This window comes from Vitis vinifera, chromosome 18, assembly GCF_030704535.1.
Source record: "Vitis vinifera cultivar Pinot Noir 40024 chromosome 18, ASM3070453v1".
Lineage (NCBI taxonomy): Eukaryota > Viridiplantae > Streptophyta > Magnoliopsida > Vitales > Vitaceae > Vitis > Vitis vinifera.
Genome location: NC_081822.1, coordinates 13487183 through 13508086, shown reverse-complemented (window position 1 = coordinate 13508086; position 20904 = coordinate 13487183). Strand labels below are relative to the sequence as shown.

General features: G+C 40.4%; 1 protein-coding gene across 1 annotated transcript; it reads right to left on the bottom strand.

Annotated features, from left to right (window-relative positions):
* Positions 1–4525: 4525 nt before the first annotated feature.
* On the bottom strand, positions 4526–7292 carry ADH3 (alcohol dehydrogenase 3). Its single transcript, NM_001281142.1, is given in 10 exon segments — positions 4526–4832; positions 4989–5150; positions 5231–5326; positions 5674–5735; positions 5850–5925; positions 6017–6099; positions 6208–6533; positions 6617–6663; positions 6791–6927; positions 7223–7292. Coding segments are annotated over 10 exon segments (1149 nt in total). The 5' UTR covers positions 7260–7292; the 3' UTR covers positions 4526–4709.
* Positions 7293–20904: the final 13612 nt, after the last annotated feature.

The following is a 20904-nucleotide window of genomic DNA, read 5'->3' as shown; positions in this document are numbered from 1 at the left end:
GTTCTTGTAAATATTCGTTTGTATATATTTATTGAGTGTGTACAAAATTGAACATCGAACAAACTAGAAATTTTGTTTAAATAAGAGAAAGAATTCAGTAAATATGTTTTAACAAAATAATAATTTTAAAATATTATTTTTAATAAAAGTAAGTTTTTTTTATTAATAAAAATTCAGAAAAATGCATTGAGAAAAATCCAAAAGAATTGTTTTTAATAGAAATTGAAAATTTGTTTTTAATAAAATTGTCCAAAAAATGTTTTTTTAAATGAATTCTTTTTCCTTAATTAAAATGGGATTAAAAGCATTTTTTTAGAAATAGATGATTTAAATCTTTTTTTTCTTTTTAATTAAAATTCCTTTTGCAAATAAAGTCATGTCTTTTTAAATAATTTGTATAGATCACTTTTCTTAAATAAAAACAAATTGAAATACTTTTGTAAATAAAATTGTAAAAATTCATTCATTTTTTGTAAAAGCAAGTAAAATAATTTTTGTTGTCAAATTGAAATTTTGTAATAAATTATTTTGATGCAATAAGTGTAAATAACTTTTTTGAAAATTGAATACAAATGAAGTTGAGAAAATAAATTGACTCTTTTTTGTAAATAAATAAATTGAAAATTGTTTTTAACAAAATTCTTTAAAATTTCTTGAAAACTGATTCTTTTGAAATATTTTTTTAGTTCAATAAATCATTTTGCATAATTCTTTTGTCATTTATTTCGTGTATTCTTGTAATTAGATTTCATAATTATTTTTATGTATATTGATTTTCACCATGACTTGTACATACTCATTTGCATGATTATTTTTCTTGGTATCCATAATTAATTAATTAATTGTCACAATTCCCTTAATTTGTTTAGTAGAGACCGTATGTATACGAGCTTAGAGGGGTGCTACGGTTCATCACTGTACCTTTCTAATAAGTAACCTGACCCCCAAGACCCAGACTTGATTTTTCATAGACCTGTTTTTCCTTTAGGAGTCACACTTAGGGTTTTTCTTTCTTATTTTGTTTTTCTCTTTAAAAATAAAACAAAAATAAGTGGCGACTCCAAGTTTTTTTTTCTAAAAATCAAATTTTCAAAAAATAAATATGAAAAGCGAGTCTCGCCGTTGAGTGGGAACGCATGTGAAAAATGCGGGTCCACAATAATTCTATAACAAGTATTTTTAAAGAGTACAACATACAAAACAAAAATTTTAGTATTACCCTTGATAATGCTTCAAACAATACAAGTGTCATAGATTTATTTGTAAGAACAACTAGAGGAGGTCCACTAAGTGAGATATTTCATATGAGATTTTTTTTTCATAGAATTAATTTAATATTACAAAACGGTTTTAAATTAATATCACTCTCATTAGAGGCTATCTAGTTTGCTTTACATTTTATTGTTTCATCTAACAAATTACAAGAATTTAATGCTTTATGTTAATCAGTAGGTTTGAAGAAAAGAAAATTTCATCATAATATCAGTCATTGTTAGAATTCTACCTACCTAATATTAAAATCTTCTATAGAGTATAATAACATAATATTAGATTATGTTAATAGTAACGTAGGTGAAATTAAAATAACTTCAAATGATTGAGAGAAAGGTTTTTCTTTTTTAAAATTCTTGAAGGTTTTTTATAATACCACTGACATGTGTTTTGTTGTATATACCCCTACATCTTGTATAACACTTGGATGTATTTGCAACATGAGTGTTATGTTTCAACAATATAAGGAATATCCCATTTTTAGTGAAATATGTGTAAAAATGGAAAAATTAAATTGAAATATAAGAAAACTATTTCACTACTTTTTTGTTTAGTTGCTTATATAAATCCAAGGGTTAAGGTTGAAGGCGTAGAAAACATTTTAAATTTTATAGCTACTTGTATGAACCAACCATTCAAACTAGAAGGTAAAATATATGAACAATTAAACAACTTATATAAATATTATGAGAATAAATATGGTAGTGCCTCTTCAAGTGCTATAACTCCATCTATATTTGGAAATGATCAATTCTTTATGCAATTAGTTAAGGGAAAGCAACAAGTTGGTCCTTCAAGTATGTGTGATCTTTCAAAATATTTAGACAGTGATTATTATTCATACATATCCCCCAATGAAAAAAGAAAAAAAAATGATATTACGAACTGGTGGAAATCTCATGAATCCATATTTCATGTGCTATCTAAAATGACACGTAATCTACTAACCCCACTAGTGTCTATTGTAGCATCAGAAATTGCTTTTTCTATAGCAGCAAATATAATTGGAGACCATAAGATATGTCTTGCACCAGATATGCTTGAAGCCTTGACATTTTTGAAGGATTGGAAAGTTGGACGCATGGGGCTTTGAACTTTAGAAGATGACTATAAAGAAAACCTTGAGAAATTGGATCTCAATACAAAAAAAAAGATGTTCAAGAGATTGATGATGATTGAAGATGAAGGATGAAGATGAAAAAAAAAAAAGAAAAAAGAATGAAGATTGAAAAAGAAGACAAAAGTGAATATGAAAATTTAAAAAGTATATGTTGTCCGTTTCTTAAATCTACTAAATGTAACTAATTTTTAAAAGTTGAGTAATGCATATGATTGATAGTTGAGTGGGTGTCAACCTAGTTAGGATGTACTCAAACTATAGTGATTCAATTCTCACTTTTTTTTCTCCTTATTTTTTCATGTAATTTGTTGAAATATTGAATAAAAGAAAATTTGTTATTTCCTATTGTATTCCAATATTTTAAATTTATTGATATTTTGATTTTTTTTTTTTTTTTTAAAGTTCAAATGAGTTTTTTTTTACTATTTTTAAAAACAAAAATTAACATTTCTATAGATTTTACAATTACAAACTCGATAAATATAAATATAAAAAATAAAAAGTATAATTATTAGAGATGTTTAAAGAAAAAAAAATCATTTAATAATGAAAAAATTAAGACAAAATGACTCAAAAAATTAAATTAAAAATTTTAACAACCATGATCTATCGGCACAACCCGTTGGCAAGGAACAACATGGCACGATTGGCATGGCTCAGCTCGACACGACACAACACAAAACGATTGGCCTATGGGCTTAAGGGTCGTGTCGGGCCACCTATTTGGTTTGCATGGGTTGGGCCAACCTGACACGATTTTTAAGTGGGTCGTGCCAGCCTGACACATTGGCCCATAATGGCCCGCTAAACATTGGGTCGTGCCAACCCAGCACAGCCCATTGGATACCTTTAAAGCCTACTCTTCTCTCTTTATTTATCACAACAATAATACTGTCACTATTCTCCTTATATATGTGGATGAAATTCTTGTTGTTGGTAACAATTACCACTTTATTTCATATTTAATCACCCATTTTGGTCATAAGTTTGTAATAAAGGACCTCGATTCATTGCATTATTTCTTGGGTGTGGAGCTTCGACCTTTCTTTAGTGGCATTGTCCTCTCCCAAACAAGATACATTCAAGATCTTACTTGAACAAAGATTTTTGACAGTTCTTCCATAGCCACACCAATGGTCCTTAAAGAGAAGGACAACTATTGATACCACTACTCATCCTAGTATTATTGGTGCCTTAAAGTATCTAACTTTTACATGACCTGACATTGTTCATGTTGCAAATCGGATATCTCAACATTTCAACAATCTCACGTTGGTTCATTTAAAGGCAGTGAAGCGAATCCTACAGTATCTAAAGGGCACTCAACACATTAGGTTACATTATCTTTTGCAAAGTCCTTTATATGCCTGCAGCGATACTGATCGGGTAGGATGTTCAATTACAAGAAGTAGCAGTGGTTTTTGTGTCTTCTTTGTGGCAAACTACATTTCATGGTGTTCAAAAAAGCAACCCATAGTTGCTCGCTCTAGTTCTAAAGCAATATATCGGTCTATGGCATCTACTACCATTGAAATTACTTGGTTAACATTCTTTCGAGACATTGGTACAACACTTCCTCGCCTTCAGTTATTCTATGATAATATGAGCACACTCCATATGTCAATCAATCCAATGTTCCATGCCCGATCTATACATATCGAGTTTGTCTACTAGAAAGTTGCTATGGGTTCTCTTGTCACATGGTACATTTCTTCATCCTCTCAGCCCGTGGATATCTTCACAAAACCTTTGCCTAAAACGAAGCTATCTTTTCTTCTGAGACAAGCTAGGAGTTCATTTCCATTCCCTCTCTAGCTTAAGGAGGCGGGTTAAGGGAGATTATTCTACCAAGTAAATAATCTCCCTCCTCATTGTGATGGTATCAAGGAAGGTTGACCAAGGTCAATCACAGTTAATTTACATTAAAAAAAATAGATTAAAGTTCTCTTTTGAACTCACAACTCTACAATGAAATCATAAGAGTATAAGTCTTAGCCAATCTCTCTCTATCTTAAATTTCTTAATAGGCATGGCAAAGATACCCGTAATTTCCAATTCTCCCTATTAAGATTTCTTATGATATCAATGGAAATATTACTAACATGTATTGAACCTCAGAGGAAAAGAAAGATAACCAGAATTTCCACAAGCGAGTGGGAGTTGCTTTTGAATCATCCTCAACAACACAAGAAGTGTCTAAAAGGCTACACCATATAACAACACAGCCAAATTTCTCTTGCGTTACACGCATTCACACAGGCTCATTCCTCCCTTATTTTCTCATCATCTAACATAGACTTCACTCATGGAGTGTGTTCTAGGCTCCCATGCGGATGATGCACCGGAGGCCTTCCCCCTTCAGCATGTAGTCAAATGCTTTGTTGATATCAGAGAAGGAGACTTCATGGGTGATGAATTTCTCCAGTTGCAGGTCCAGCTCCTGCAACATTAAGCCACCTGTGAGATCATCTACACCTAAATAAATGGTCTGCAGAGCGCCTTCTAGAAGGCCATGGCTCCTATCCTTAATTTTGCAAGATTTTCCAGTTCCTCAAACAACAACCAGTAACTCTTGTGGAGAGATTTAAGGTTTTACCTTATTCACGTATTTCTCCACGAGACGGGGAAGATCGGTGCGGGGTTTGAAGTTGCCAAAAAATGTGCCCTTGAGAGTCCTCTCATTCAGTAGATTTATGGGGTGAGTTTTGAATGAATCGTCTCTGTTTGGCACACCAACAAGAACAGCAACGCCCCAACCCTGAGAAGGAAGCATCTTAAATTTCAGCTTCTGATTACTAAACTTAAAAGTACATGAATAAGGATGATGAGTAGAATTACATCATGAACACATTCAAATGCAGAGATCATGGCGGCAACGCTTCCAGTACACTCTATGCTCCGGTCAACTCCTCCATCGGTCATCTCAGCAATCACCTGATGAGCAAGATCCATACACAATTTGTGTCAAAATATCCAGTTGTAAACCATTGCCTATTGAAAAAAATCAATGCTGCTGCAACTACCATTGAATATTTAAAGGAACAGAGCAGACTCTGTCCAACAATCTCAATCAATGCCTTCCCAGATGGGCCTCATATACTGGAAATTTTCCAGGAGAAGTTTAGTTAACATTCTCCAATATTCATGCTTCACCATGCTTTTTTCTGTATTAAATTTTTAGGATACTTCTCTCACCAAGGAATGAAGAGCCTCTGGGAAGCAAGGTATATAATCCATTGCACATGAAAGTAGAATTTGAAGTGAAATGTCTAGAAACCAACCTCTTGAACAGGTTTGTCATGATCTTTGGGGTTCACGAACTCGGTCACACCAAACTTCTTGGCTGTTGAGCGACAAGAATTTGACTCACCATCAATCATTTAAAAAGGCTAAGAGTATGGGAGTATATAAGTATGTGTGTATTATTCACCCACATGTTTGTACTTGATTCATTTACCTTGTTCAAATCTACTGGCGTTCAAATCGACACCGATGATCCTTGATGCCCCAGAAATCCTAGCCCCTTCAGCAGCCTAACAATTACAACAAAAGGGTAAGGAAAATGAAGCCACATCACAAAATCAATTTCTTTTTTGGGTCAAACAGGACAGAGGAATAACTCACTGCAAGGCCTACAGCCCCCAATCCAAAAACTGCAACAGATGAGCCCTTTTTGGGTTTTGCAACATTGATAGCAGCACCCAGACCTTCAAAAGCAAAACCAAATCCAATAAACAAAAACCCAAATGAATAACACTGTCATCATCATCATCATCATTATTATTGCCAAAAAGATGGAATTTTCTTTTCCAAACCTGTAGATATTCCACAACTAAGAACGCAAACTTTGTCAAGTGGGGCAGCAGGATTGATTTTGGCCACACTGCCAACATGGGCAACGGTGTATTCGCTGAACGTGGAGGTCCCAAGGAAATGGTAGATGGGCTTTCCCTTAGCGCTGAACCTCGATTTGCCATCACTCAGCATAACAGTCCTGTCCGTATTTATCCTAAGGAGGTCACACATGTTGCTCTCTTCTGATTTACAGTGCCGGCACTCCTTGCACTCTCCGGTGAACACCGGGAGGACAGTGTCTCCTGGTTTGAGATCCGTTACGCCCTCACCCACGCTCTCAACCACTCTAATAACCAGAAAGATCAAATACAACTATAAGTACTTGATTTCTAATGAAGCTAATGCCACTGTTAAGATTTGGATGCATACCCTGCAGCTTCATGGCCAAATATCCGAGGAAATGCTGGTTTTTGTCCCTGCGATGTAGAGAAATCGTTTCAGATTTAGAGACCTATTTGCAATTTATGGGATAACATAAGATGAAACCGAATCTCACTTATAGTTAATGAAGAAGATGCCTACAAAGGAGGACAATTATGTTACCTTGGCCTCCCAGAAGTAAACATCAGTGTGACAGAGAGAGGTGAAAAGGATCTTGATACGAACTTCATTTGCCTGTGGTGGAGCCAGCTCCACTTCTTCAATCACCAGGGGCTTCCCTGCCTCCCATGAAACCGCAGCTACAATCCCATACACACCCAGTTAACCACTACACCAAACTGATAAAGGAGATCAAGATTGCTTAGGTAGACCCAAAAAAAATCCCCAATTTGGGAAGAAAACTATGAATATATACCCCCAAAACAAGGTTACATAAGCATCACGAAAAGCAAAAAGGTTGGGATCCAACCACATGCCATATGCAGACAAACCCCAATTACCCAAAAATTAAAATATTAGACTAAATCAGATGATCAACCCAGACGAAGAAACAATAGTAAAAGGCAGAAAGAGACAGATCAAGTTGATATCTACCCTTGCATTTAATGACCTGACCAGCTGTATTAGACATGGCTGCTTTAACAACTCTGAGAGAACGTTTCGTGGAGTAATGAAGATGTTGTGGGTGATACTTATGGTGGAAGAAAGGGGGGAGAGTCGACCGCCCTCCAGTCGAATGGACAAGAATACCATTTTGTTTCATCATTTTTACCGGTCTCCACTACCCTATCTCTCTCCGAATAAATTCCCTCTAACGAGGAGACACGATCATAAAGCTACGTGCCACCTTCTCAACCCGTCCCAACAGAAATGCGAGATCCGAGAAAATGCAGGAATTTGGCGTGGAATAAGTAAATAATAGTAACTCCTCCAAACCTCGAAAACCAGTGAATGGGGGGCGGCGGGACTGACCGATTGACAACAAGGGGTAAGTGAGGAGGAGAATGAAAACAGGGCACGTGGTATGATTTGTGAAACGTGGTGGCCCCGCTGATAGACGTGGATAAGTTTCAGTGTGGGGCTCATGCATGGTGGCACGTGTCTCATCACCGGAGATCAGCACCCTCCTTACATCACCCCACCAATGGCAATTTCCAACCAAAACTGTTGGCGATTCACAGTGTGATCCCATGGTTTGGAACCCCTCATCGTTATTTCATTGCTCATATTTCCTTCAAACGATTGAGATAGATATAGGCCTTGTAGGGACCCCTCCCTCTGGAAAACACGTGGCACGCACCTCACAGTGACACGTGGCACGCATCATCATCCGAACCATCACCATCCGGATTCCCCTAAAGATATGCATGAGGCAGTTCTCCTATCCGGACCACCTCAAGGAAAGGCAAAAGACGTTTTAGCTTCTCCTATCCAAGGAAGAGCAAACGACGCTAGCAGAGCACAGACATCCGAACAACCTTCATAATGCATCCGCTCCACAATGCATCCGGGCAATTAGCATGTGCCACCCGGACATAATCGTCCGGATCATCAATTAAAGTAAAGCGAGTCTTACACGCTATCACGACAACCAGCCATGGCCCACGTCCCAACATCTGCACAGTGAAAGGACGGGTCGAGGTAACAACAAGTCACTTCCCACGATCATTTTACATGATCACTTCCCACGATATCTAGACAGCAGCATCACCTACCACGGTTTCTGACAGCCGCCAATAGGGTGGCGATGACCATGCTGCCTCCGAATGTCATCATGACAAATATAAAATATCTCCTCGCCATTAATGAGAGGAACAGTACCCCTGAAGCTGTATATATATGCCTTCGCACGAAGAAGAAGGGGATCCCCTGGTAACCTCCTAATACCTGGTAAAAGGCCAACTGATTCATATTCCTCTCTCTAACCATGGCTAACAAAACCATCGGAGGGTGCGTTCGGACACCCTATCCGGATGCCTTCTTGCAGGTGTAACGACTGGATCAAGAACCTGTATAAGTTGAAATCACGCGTCCACCCATCTGGCAACTACGTAGATCATTAAAGACGCGAGGCATCAACATTGGCGCCGTCTGTGGGAATTTTCTTACTTTGATTCAGTCACTAAAAAGATGGCTACACCTTCCCAAAGCCGTTCATCTGGTAGGGGAGAGGATGATAATTCTGAATGGCGCCTAGCCATCGAAAGGAGACAGTTGGCAAGCGAAAGACAGTTGAAAGCTCTCCTCTAGGAGACAGAAAGATTGAGAGAAAAAAACGTTGTATTACGCATCCAGGCTTCAACATCAGTGCCCCCTCGACGTCAACGTTCGAGGGGCCAAGTAGCGAACTCAAGGCCTCAACAAGAACCGGAGTCAATATATCCTAGGACAACAGGAGCTATCCCAGGAGCAGGCAACACAAGACCTCATGAGCCACGCACGCCTATGCCCCGAGCTCCCCGTGAGGAAAGCTCAGACTCTACTCACTTTTCAGCGAAAAGACAACGTGATAAAAAATCTCAATTGTCGAACTCAATGCGCGCAAGACTAGGCCCATAAGAGCCTGGAAGATCAAGGCCACCAATGGCCACAACCTGGGCACCACGCCCTGACCCCGTGACCACTCCCATGGTGTAAAACGTTCACCCACATCGTGACCCCTTAGTCACCCCCGTGATGCGGAACGTTCATTCGCACCCAGCAGAACAACCGACTGGGAGAAATATCCCAAATGGGCCACCCATTGGCTCTATTAGCAAAAGGCTAGATGACATGCTCTCCACTCCTTTCTGCTCGCATATCATTAATTACGAGCCCCCAAGGGGATTCCTCGTACCAAAGTTTTCCACATACGATGGAACCAACGATCCCTTCGATCACATCATGCATTATCGACAGCTTATAACGTTCGATATTGGCAACGACGCACTGCTATGCAAAGTATTTCTCGCCAGCTTACAAGGACAAGCTCTCTCATGGTTTCATCGCCTACCTCCCAACTCTGTTGGTAATTTCAGGGACCTATCCGAAGCTTTCGTAGGACAATACCTATGCTCCGCTCGACACAAGCAAAATATCAGCACCTTGCAGAACATAAAAATGCAAGATAATGAATCCTTGAGGGAATTTGTGAAGCGGTTTGGCCAGGCCGTACTTCAAGTGGAAGCTTGCAGTATGGACGTTGTCCTACAGATCTTCAAGCGAAGCATTTGTCCAGGCACTCCATTTTTCGAATCACTGGCTAAAAAGCCTCCTACTACGATGGATGACTTATTCAGACGAGCCAACAAATATTCAATGCTCGAAGATGACGTACGTGCAGCCACCCAGCAAGTTTTGGTTGCCGGACGGCCGTCTGGAAATAATTCGGAGAGAAATACTAAACCTCCGGATCGGCCAAAACCGTCTGACCGAAGGCAGGAAGGGCCAAGTCGCCCGGAAATGCCACCTCTCACACCTCTTTCCATATCATATGAGAAGCTTCTCCCGATGATCCAGGACTTGTCCGACTTCAAGTGGCCTAGACCCCTTGGAACGGATCCATCCACAAGGGATCGTAGCAGGAGATGTGCCTTCCACAAAGATCATGGCCATACAACAGAGACATGCCGATCTTTCCAGTATCTGGTCGAAAGGCTCATAAAAGCAGGGCATTTGAAGCAATACCTCCGATCAGATAGTGGACGAAGGGACACACACCAACATCACAATCCCGGGAACCTTAGGGCACCAGCTGCCCCCAAGGCTGTTATAAACTATATTACCGGAGGTCCATCTGACGAGGAATACGACTCTAGGCGAAAAAGGCAAAAATTATTGCGAGCCGCATCAATACGCGAACGCATAAACTCCATCCGGCCTAGGCTAACAGAAGAGGGCCCTCGCCCCATAAATGGAACAATCATTTTTCCACCAGTAGATCCCACCCGGACACTGCAACAGCATCGCGACGCCCTCATCTTGTCCCTGGAAATTGGGGACTTCGATGTGCGGCGTATCTTGATTGACCCAGGCAGTTCGGCCGATCTTGTGCAAGCATCGGTCGTGGGCCACATGGGACACACTCTCACAGGCCTTGAAAACCCTGGACGAATCCTATCCAGATTCAATGGGTCTTCAACTACATCTTTGGGAGACATTGTACTGCCGGTCCAAGCAGGCCCAGTCACTCTCAACGTACAGTTTTCAGTAGTACAGGAGCTGTCACCCTTCAATGTCATTTTGGGACGCACATGGCTCCACTACATGAAAGCTATCCCCTCTACATACCATCAAATGGTGAGTTTTCTCACCAACGATGGCCAAATCGACCTATATGGCAGCCAATTAGCCGCTCGCCAATGCTATCAAATAGCACGTGAAGCAGGGGCTAACTAGGAGGATGTATCTCCCCCTGAACCCAGCATTGCACACGACCAATAGCAATTATTGGGTCCGGCGGACAAAGATCCCCCGGCAGCGGATCCCTTACAAACAATCCAAATTTCGAAGGAAAACGATCACCTCACGAACGTCAGTTCCCTCATGACACAAGAAGAAACTCAGCGCATGCGAAATATTCTCAGACAGAACCATGACATTTTCGCATGGGCACATTCCGACATGAAGGGAATTCATCCCTCCATTGCATCTCACAAGCTTAACGTCTTTTCAACTGCCAGACCTGTCCGGCAGAGGATTAGGCGCTTTCACCCGGAGAGAGAAAGAGTCATCCGGAATGAGATTGACAAATTACTCGAAGCCGGATTCATCAAAGAAGTTTCTTATCCGGATTGGTTGGCAAACGTAGTTGTGGTACCTAAAAAAGAAGGAAAATGGCGAGTTTGTGTAGACTATACCAATCTCAACAATGCGTGTCCAAAAGACAGTTTTCCCTTGCCTCGAATAGATCAGATTGTGGATTCCACCTCCGGGCAAGGAATGCTCTCTTTCTTGGATGCCTTCTCCGGATATCATCAAATCCCCATGTCCCCGGATGACGAAGAAAAAACAGCATTCATAACGCCACACGGCCTCTATTGCTACAAAGTCATGCCATTCGGACTCAAAAATGCTGGCGCCACTTACCAAAGATTGATGACTAAAATCTTCAAACCTCTGATAGGCCACTCGGTAGAGGTATATATTGATGATATCGTAGTCAAAAGCGAAACTCGAGAGCAGCATATCCTTCATTTGCAAGAAGTTTTTCACCTCTTACGAAAGTATGGCATGAAGCTAAATCCTTCCAAATGTGCCTTTGGCGTGAGTGCCGGCAAATTTCTAGGATTTATGGTCAATCAAAGGGGCATAGAAGTCAACCCGGATCAAGTCAAGGCAGTCATGGAAACACCTCCTCCCAGGAACAAGAAGGAGTTACAACGCCTCACAGGCAAGCTCGTTGCGTTAGGACGTCTCATAGCCCGCTTCACTGATGAGTTGCGACCCTTCTTCTTGGCAATATGAAAAGCTGGAACGCACGGATGGACGGACAGTTGCCAAAACGCTTTTGAAAGAATTAAGCATTGTCTCATGCAACCACCCATCTTGAGCAGCCCCATCCCAAAGGAGAAGTTGTACATGTATCTGGCGGTATCAGAATGGGCAATCAGCGCCGTTCTATTCCGCTGCCCCTCACCCAAGGAGCAGAAACCTATCTACTATGTTAGCAGGGCATTGGCAGACGTAGAAACCAAATATTCAAAAATGAAGCTAACAGCCTTAGCCCTTCGGAGTGCTGCCCAAAGGCTCCGGCCCTATTTCCAAGCCCACCCAGTGATAGTGTTAACCGACCAACCCCTTCGCAACATTCTGCACAAACCAGATTTAACAGGGAGAATGCTGCAATGGGCCATTGAATTAAGCGAATTTGGAATCGAATTCCAACCCAGATTGGCCATGAAAGGTCAAGTAATGGCTGACTTCGTGCTAGAATATTCCCGAAGACCCAGCCAACATGACGAATCAGTTAAAAAAGAATGGTGGACTCTGCAAGTTGACGGAGCCTCACGCTCATCAGGCTCTGGAGTTGGGCTCCTACTACAGTCCCCAACTGGGGAACATTTGGAGCAAGCCATCCGGCTGGGATTTCCTGCCTCCAACAATGAAGCAGAATATGAGGCCATCCTGTCTGGATTGGACCTCGCCCTTGCTCTATCCGTCTCCAAGCTCCGGATCCACAGTGACTCACAACTCGTGGTAAAACATGTCCAGGAGGAATATGAGGCTAAGGACACACGCATGGCGCGATACTTAGCTAAAGTAAGAAACACCTTACAGCAATTCACCGAATAGACAATCGAGAAAATCAAGCAAGCTGACAATAGGCGCGCTGACGCTTTGGCCGGTATAGCTGCCTCCCTCCCCATCTAAGAAACTATTCTATTGCCCATACATGTGCAACTCAATCCCTCTATCCCAGAAATCTCAACCTGCAATACCATTAAGGAACCCCAAGCGGACGGCCGAAAATGGATGTATGACATCACAGAATATATCCGGGCAGGAACTCTACCCGGAGATCTCAAACAGACACACAAAGTCCGGGTGCAAGCTGTCCGTTTTACCTTAATTGGGGGGCACTTGTACAAACGATCCTTTACAGGACCATACCTTCAGTGCCTAGGACACTCAGAGGCCCAATATGTGTTGGCTGAGTTACATGAGGGAATATGCGGAAATCATTCGGGAGGACGATCTCTGGCACATAGGGCTCATTCGCAAGGATACTATTGGCCAACAATGAAGAAAGACGTGGCAGCATATGTCAAAAAATGTGATAAATGTCAAAGGTATGCTCCCACTCCACATATGCCATCAACAACGTTAAAATCAATCTCAGGACCATGGCCCTTCGCACAATGGGCATGGACATAGTGGGACCTCTCCCAACTGCACCTGCCCAAAAGAAATTTTTGCTTGTTGCCACAGATTATTTCAGTAAGTGGGTGGAAGCTGAAGCATATGCTAGCATCAAAGACAAGGATGTCACCAAGTTCGTATGGAAAAATATTATCTGCCGTTTTGGAATTCCCCAAACCATCATAGCCGACAATGGTCCACAATTTGATAGCATTGCATTCAGGAATTTTTGTTCGGATCTAAACATCCGGAACTCATACTCCACACCACGATATCCTCAAAGCAATGGGCAAGCAGAAGCCACAAACAAGACCCTAATCATTGCCTTAAAGAAAAGGCTTGAACAAGCCAAAGGAAAATGGGTCGAGGAGCTGCCCAGCGTCCTATGGGCCTACCGAACTACACCCGGACGGCCAACAGGAAATACTCCCTTCGCTCTCGCATATGGAATGGATGCAGTCATTCCTACCGAAATAGGTCTCCCTACTATCCGGACTGATGCAGCAAAACAAAGTGATGCAAACATGGAATTATGAAGAAATTTGGATTGGACGGATGAAGTGAGGGAAAGTGCGGCCATCCGGATGGCAGATTATCAACAAAGGGCATCAGCACATTACAATCGCAAAGTCAGGCCGAGAAGCTTCAAAAATGGTACGCTAGTCCTTAGAAAAGTTTTTGAAAATACTACTGAAGTGGGTACAGGGAAATTCCAAGCCAACTGGGAAGGACCCTATATAGTGTCTAAGGCAAGTAGCAATGGAGCCTATCATTTACAAAAGTTGGACAGAACTCCGTTACTTAGATCGTGGAATGTGTCTAATTTAAAGCAGTATTATCAATAAAAAAGCAAAGACAAGTTCAGATGAGAAAAGAAATATTTTTATTGATGTAGCTAAAAATATGAACAAGGAGGTCTCCGGACCACAAAAAAAATACAGAAGGAAGATTACAGAAGAAGTTACAAAAAGAGATAAACTATCAGGGAGCAGGCTTGTCATGAAGTTTCTTTTCTTCACCCGGAGGAATTGAAGGCACGTCCCGCTTGATACCGTTCTTCTTCATGCAGCACCGATACCCAAAGATGAACGTATCATCCACTTGTTTTTGGTATTCTGCTTCAATTTCCTCCCTCTCTGCAGCAAACTCCCGTTCTAGCTCCTCTTTTTGTGCAACCAAGCGCAGCTGCAAATCTTCCCTCTGTTTCTTTTCGATAGAAACTTCTGTCCAGAGTTGTCTCACCTCCCCCCTCAAACCGGCCATCTCATCTAATGCCTCAAGTAGACGAGCATGCATTGATTCCTCCCGGCCCTTTGCGTCAGCCAAATCTGCCCGGAGAGCCTCATTCTCCTCTCGGGCGGTGGATAAGCTGGCTTCAGCCTCCACCAGTCTCAGACGCAACTGATCCTCAATATCTTTACGCCGAGTGGCGAAGGCCTTCACATAATCAGTAGTCCGCAGCAAGTCAGTGAAAAGATCGTATTGATTGGTCATGCCACGTAGACCACTCACCAGCTGCAAACAACTAGCCAAACAAGAAAAGCAAAGTTAGAAATCACACATTAGAATGACAATCAAAAAGCACAAAAACAGTTTTACAGTTTCCACCATCTCGAACATCTGGGCTGAAGGCTTGACAAGGGGCAAGCCGGGTGGAATCTGTTTTAGCTTCTCTTCCAACTCCGCATAGCTAAAAGGGCTAGCAAAGGTGCAAGACGCATCATTAACAGGATCTCCCTCCGATGAGGCAAGAGAAGAGGACTCTTGTTCCGGATTCAAGACCTCCACATTTCCGGCCGAATGGACATCCCCGGGTGCAACCTCAACATTTACGGCCGGATGCACCTCCCCGGGTGCAACCTCAGCCGGGACCACCACCGGGACGGCTGGTGTCTCAGTTACCATCTCCACTTCGCCCCCCTTTGGATGAGCGTCGTGGGCAGATGAGCAACTAACTTCAATCTCTTGCTGCCGCTCTTGAAGCCACCCGAGGAGTCCGGACCTCAGATTGCGCACCGAGCGAGGCTTCTTTGAGGGTGGCCCCGTCACCAGAACAAGAGTCAGCCGGTCCGGATCGTCAGAAGGCTGACTCTGACTTTCTACTCCCACTTCCTCCATGAGGGCCGCACAAACGGCCTCAGCTACATCGGCATCCGGATTACGAGAGTTCGGATGGTTGACAGACGCAGCTTCCTCAGCCAAATTCGCTAGAGGCGCAATCGCTGCCAAGGAGGTGCTTGAGGTTCAACCCCGCAAGGTGTCCGGATCCGCTTGAGATGGAATGAGGGGCAGCGTTCACTGGCTCCTCTATCATTACCTCCACCTCGTGAATAATGGGCGGAGGAGCAAATTCCATGGGAGGAGAAGGCTCCCTCACGTCCTTCCCATTTTTCTTCACCAGCTTCCTCCTTTTCGCTGGAGTTTTCTTTGGAGGAGAGTCTGTGTCACGTTTCTGTCCGGGAGCCTTCCGAAGGGTCCCTTCGTTCTTCTTCTTCTCCCGATCCTCCAGGAGAAGTCGACGTTTTTTAGCGTCAGCCTCTTTTAACGCCTCGTAAATCGGGAAATCCTTCACAGTATAATGCTCCCCAGGAACAACCTCATTTGGCATCTTCCTGGGGAGAATGTTGATGACATATTCTCGGGGCTCCCGGACGACCGCCGTCAGGTTCCGCGCGGTCAGCAGCGTCTTGCACTGCCTCTTCTTGGCGTCTATCTCGAACAATTTGCTGAGACAGCCAAATGATGCCTTTTCCACCCAGTCCACAAGGTGGCCGCTCCATTCCGGACCTACATTAACAGCAACAAAAGATGAGAATACCATTCGGAAGAGTCAACAAAAAATCAACAAAGTAAAAGCCGGACAATAGTCACCAAGGAGTAGTTTGGAGAGAAAGGCCTCGTCGGATGCTCCAAAAGCCCCGCCCATGCACCCCGGACCACCACGTGTCCCGTCGCCCCTCTCTTTGTCGAATCTGGCTGCTCCGTCACCAGTTGGAAGGAGGGCAGGTGTGCGGACATACTGAAGATGTCATTTTTTACCTTCTTCAAAGAATACACAAAAAAACACCTCCAGCAGCGTGAGATCGAGGTTGTACAACATGTTTATGATGCTGCATCCCATCAGCACCCGGACGGTGTTGGGATGAATGAAGACGGGTGGAATCTTGGTGAAGTGGAGGAACTCCTTGAACAACGCCGGCAAAGGGAACCGGAGCCCCGCGTTGAATTGTTCCTTCGAGAAGATGATAGTTTTTTCTTCTGCTTTCTCAGAAGGCACAAGCACCCTCCCATTCAGCAGTTCAATAGCCACGTTATTCGGGATACAGAACCGTTCCCGAAATTCCTTCGCATCCAGCTTATCTATCGCCTTTCCACGAACTTCGCTAGCCCTGGAAGATGAAATAGTCTTTTTTGCAGCCATTTCTTACCACAAACACAAACCCAAACCTACACACAAGAACCGCAATGGGTAAAACACAAGTAACCCAGAAAATACACAAACTCTAACCCAAACAAATCAGAAACCAAAACCAAAGAACCAACAAAACGCAACAAAAGGAACAGCAATAGCAAAAGTACACGTACCAAATGAAGCTCTAAAGAAGAAAGATCGTTGTTTCGATACAAGAACACCAGCAGCAAACGAGTGTCGCGACACAAAATCACCGGTACAAAAGTGTTTTCGAGTTTCTTTACTCAGAAAAAGCAAATGACGCAACAAAAGCAAGAAGAAGAAAGGCTCTCAGGAAAATGCAGTAGAAAAAATGAAAAAGAAGGTACAGTACGCTATTTATAGGGGGACAGGCCCTCGGAAAGCCAAACGTCCAAACAAGCTATCATTGAAACGACATGCTGCCTGGGAATACCCAGAGTCGGCGGCTCGTCATAAAGGCTTTTTTTGGCTTCCGCACCCCCACTCGCCACGTGACCCAGTCAGACGAAGAGACCTCTTCAGTTTTTCAAAAAGGCCAGTTGTTTTTTAACTCGCCCATTTTTTGGCAAAATAGGCAAGTTAAAAAGGGGGGCAATGTAGGGACCCCTCCCTCTGGGAAACACGTGGCACGCACCTCACAGTGACACGTGGCACTCATCATCATCTGAACCACCACCATCCGGATTCCCCTAAAGATATGCATGAGGCAGTTCTCCTATCCGGACCACCTCAAGGAAAGGCAAAAGACGTTTTAGCTTCTCCTATCCAAGGAAGAGCAAACGACGCTCGCAGAGCACAGACATCCGGACAACCTTCATAATGCATCCGCTCCACAATGCATCCGGGCAATTAGCATGTGCCACCCAGACATAATCGTCTGGATCATCAATTAAAGTAAAGCGAGTCTTACACGCTATCACGACAACCAGCCATGGCCCACGTCCCAACATCTGCAGAGTGAAAGGACGGGTCGAGGTGACAACAAGTCACTTCCCACGATCATTCTACATGATCACTTCCCACGATATCTAGACAGCAGCATCACCTACCACGGTTTCTGACAGCCGCCAGTAGGGTGGCGATGACCATGCTGCCTCCGAATGTCATCATGACAAACATAAAATATCTCCTCGCCATTAATGAGAGGAACAGTACCCCTGAAGCTGTATATATATGCCTTCGCACGAAGAAGAAGGGGATCCCCTGGTAACCTCCTAATACTTGGTAAAAGGCCAACTGATTCATATTCCTCTCTCTGACCATGGCTAACAAAACCATCGGAGGGTGCGTCCGGACACCCTGTCCGGATGCCTTCTTGCAGGTGTAACGACTGGATCAAGAACCTGTATAAATTGAAATCACGCGTCCACCCATCTGGCAACTACGTGGATCATCAAAGACGCGAGGCATCAACAGGCCTGACTACCTATTCAAACCGTATCATCAAGTACGTATATTTTCAAATCTCATTGTATTCGTTTATAACCTCCAACCTTTCTATCATTATTTCTTCAATAATTTAAATTCCATTGTATATATTTTCCAATTGATTGACATTACCATGTTCTCTTTAGCATTTTCCTTTAGATTTTATTATATAATTGAATTCCCAAGTTTAATCTACCAATTCAATACTCCAACATTTTCTCATAAATAAGTGAAAATGAAGAAAGTTTCTAGGATGTGATTCTTCTTGTTTGCGCAATCTAATTTAACTCTACTTCAATTGTTTTAGTACTTTTATTATAATATTTATTATGTATATTTGAAGTATTTTAGAAAAAAAAAGTTAAATTATAATTATATATATGCAATAACACAACATATTTTAGACAAAAATTAAATTATAATTATATTATAAATCCTAAAATTTATTGAAATTTTATTTTATATTAATTTTAAGTCCAATTTTATTTTTAAATTTTAATTTCATTACATTTTGATTTTTCTTCCGTTCATATGCTTTGAATCTTAACTTTATCATTTTATTTTTATTTGATTTTTTTTTTCATTTTTCTTCTCCGGCTCCCTTACCCCTCCAAGAAATCCACTCACCCCATCTCCCTCTTCAACTTTTTTTGTCCTCTTTTTTCTTTATTTTCTTTTCTTCTTTTGGATTTCCCCCCTTTTTTTCTCCCCCCTCCATCTCCCATGGCCGACTGCCCTCATAATCTCCATGTCCACAACTCCTCCACAGCACCACTACCATCCCATTCCCCACCATAGGATTTCAAAGATGGGTAATTTCTTTTCCCTCCATCTCTATAGTGATTGTTTTTGGATTTGGGCTCGAATTTTGTCTACTTGGGGCTTGTGTTTGATGTGTTCATTTCATTTGGGCCTTTATGATTTGGTTTTATTGGTTTGGGCTTTGTTTGGATTCATTGATGGTTGGATTTTGGGTTTATAGATATTGAATTTAGGTCTAAATTTAGTTTGGTTGATTGTGCTTATTTGTTGGTTACTAATTTAGAATTTTGGATTAGGGCTTATAACATGTTAGATATTTCTATTGGGCTTTATTATTAATTTGGATTCATTTTTATTGATGATATTTATTTTATTAAGTTGAGGATTGTTTTTGGGGTTGTTGAAAGTTTTGCACATTTCTAAATATTTACTTTGGGTTAATTTTTGCTTTGTATGAACCTATTTCACCACTTCTATTGGTATTTTGTTAGTTGAGCACGAACCTATGATGCATAAAGTCATGAAATGAAACTAAAAAATGTTGTAAATAGAGCATGAGACCTTAAGCAAAAATTGAGTTTGTTATAAGCTAATTTGGATACATATATATTTTTTTTCAATTTCATTTCTATTAGCCCCTATACATATCCTTCTTTATACATTTATCGGTTGTATCTAGTGGATGTTTCATAATCCAAAGATTTTGTTTTAATAAAAGAAACAATTTATTAATTGTGTTTTAATAAAATGATAACTCAAAAAATATACTTCTTAATAAAATACATTTTCTTAATAAAAAAATTCAGAAAAATATTTTTAGAGGAAGCTAGAATTTTTTTTTAATAAAAATTCAAAAAATTGCTTTTAATAACAATCATCCCAAAATGTAGTTGTTTAATAAAAATTATTGAGAAAATTGAATTTTAAATAAAATTGTTCAAAAAGATAACATTTAATAAAAATTGTTCAAAAAATTGATTTTTGAATAAAAACTATCCAAACTATTAATTTTTAATAAAGCTGTTCAAAAAAATGATTTTTTATATAAACTTTCTTTCCTCGATATGAATGCGATTAAAAGTAATTTTTATAAATAGAAATCTTAATTTTAAAAAAAAAATAAGAATAGGATGATAAAATAATAAAAATAAATTCCTTTGTAAATAAAATCAAATTGTAATATTCTTCAGTAAATAAATTTGTAAAAATATTTTTAAAAATAATTCATAAAAATCTCCTTTCTAAATAAAATCCAAAACCTTTTAAATAAGAATTGAATTAAAAGACTTTTTTAAAAAAAATAAATTGGTAATAAAGAATATCTTTCTAGATGAAATCTAAAAAAATTATTGTGTAAATATCTTGCTTTAAGTTTGTAAAAAATCTTTCTTTAAAAATAAATCAAAATACTTTAATAAATAAAATTATAAAAATTTATTTTCTAACAAAGGTGAATAAAAATCATTTTCCTATAAAAAAACAAATCAAATTATTTTTTTTAATAAATTCTTTTGGCAACAATAAATGTAAATAAGAATAAAAATTGAACACAAATAAGTTTGAATCAAATAGCTTATTAAAAATAAATTGGAACTTTTCGGCAAATAAATAACTTTAAATAATTAATTCAAAATTCTTTTTAACGTCCATAAACCCTTTTGAAATTTCTTGAAAATATGTTTGATATTTGAAATCATTAAACCTTTCTTCCTATTTACTTAATAAATCCATTTGCACATTTATCTTATTATTATTTTATATATTTTTGCAACTTGAGCTTCACCTTAACTTTGTGTATGTTTATTTATATCAT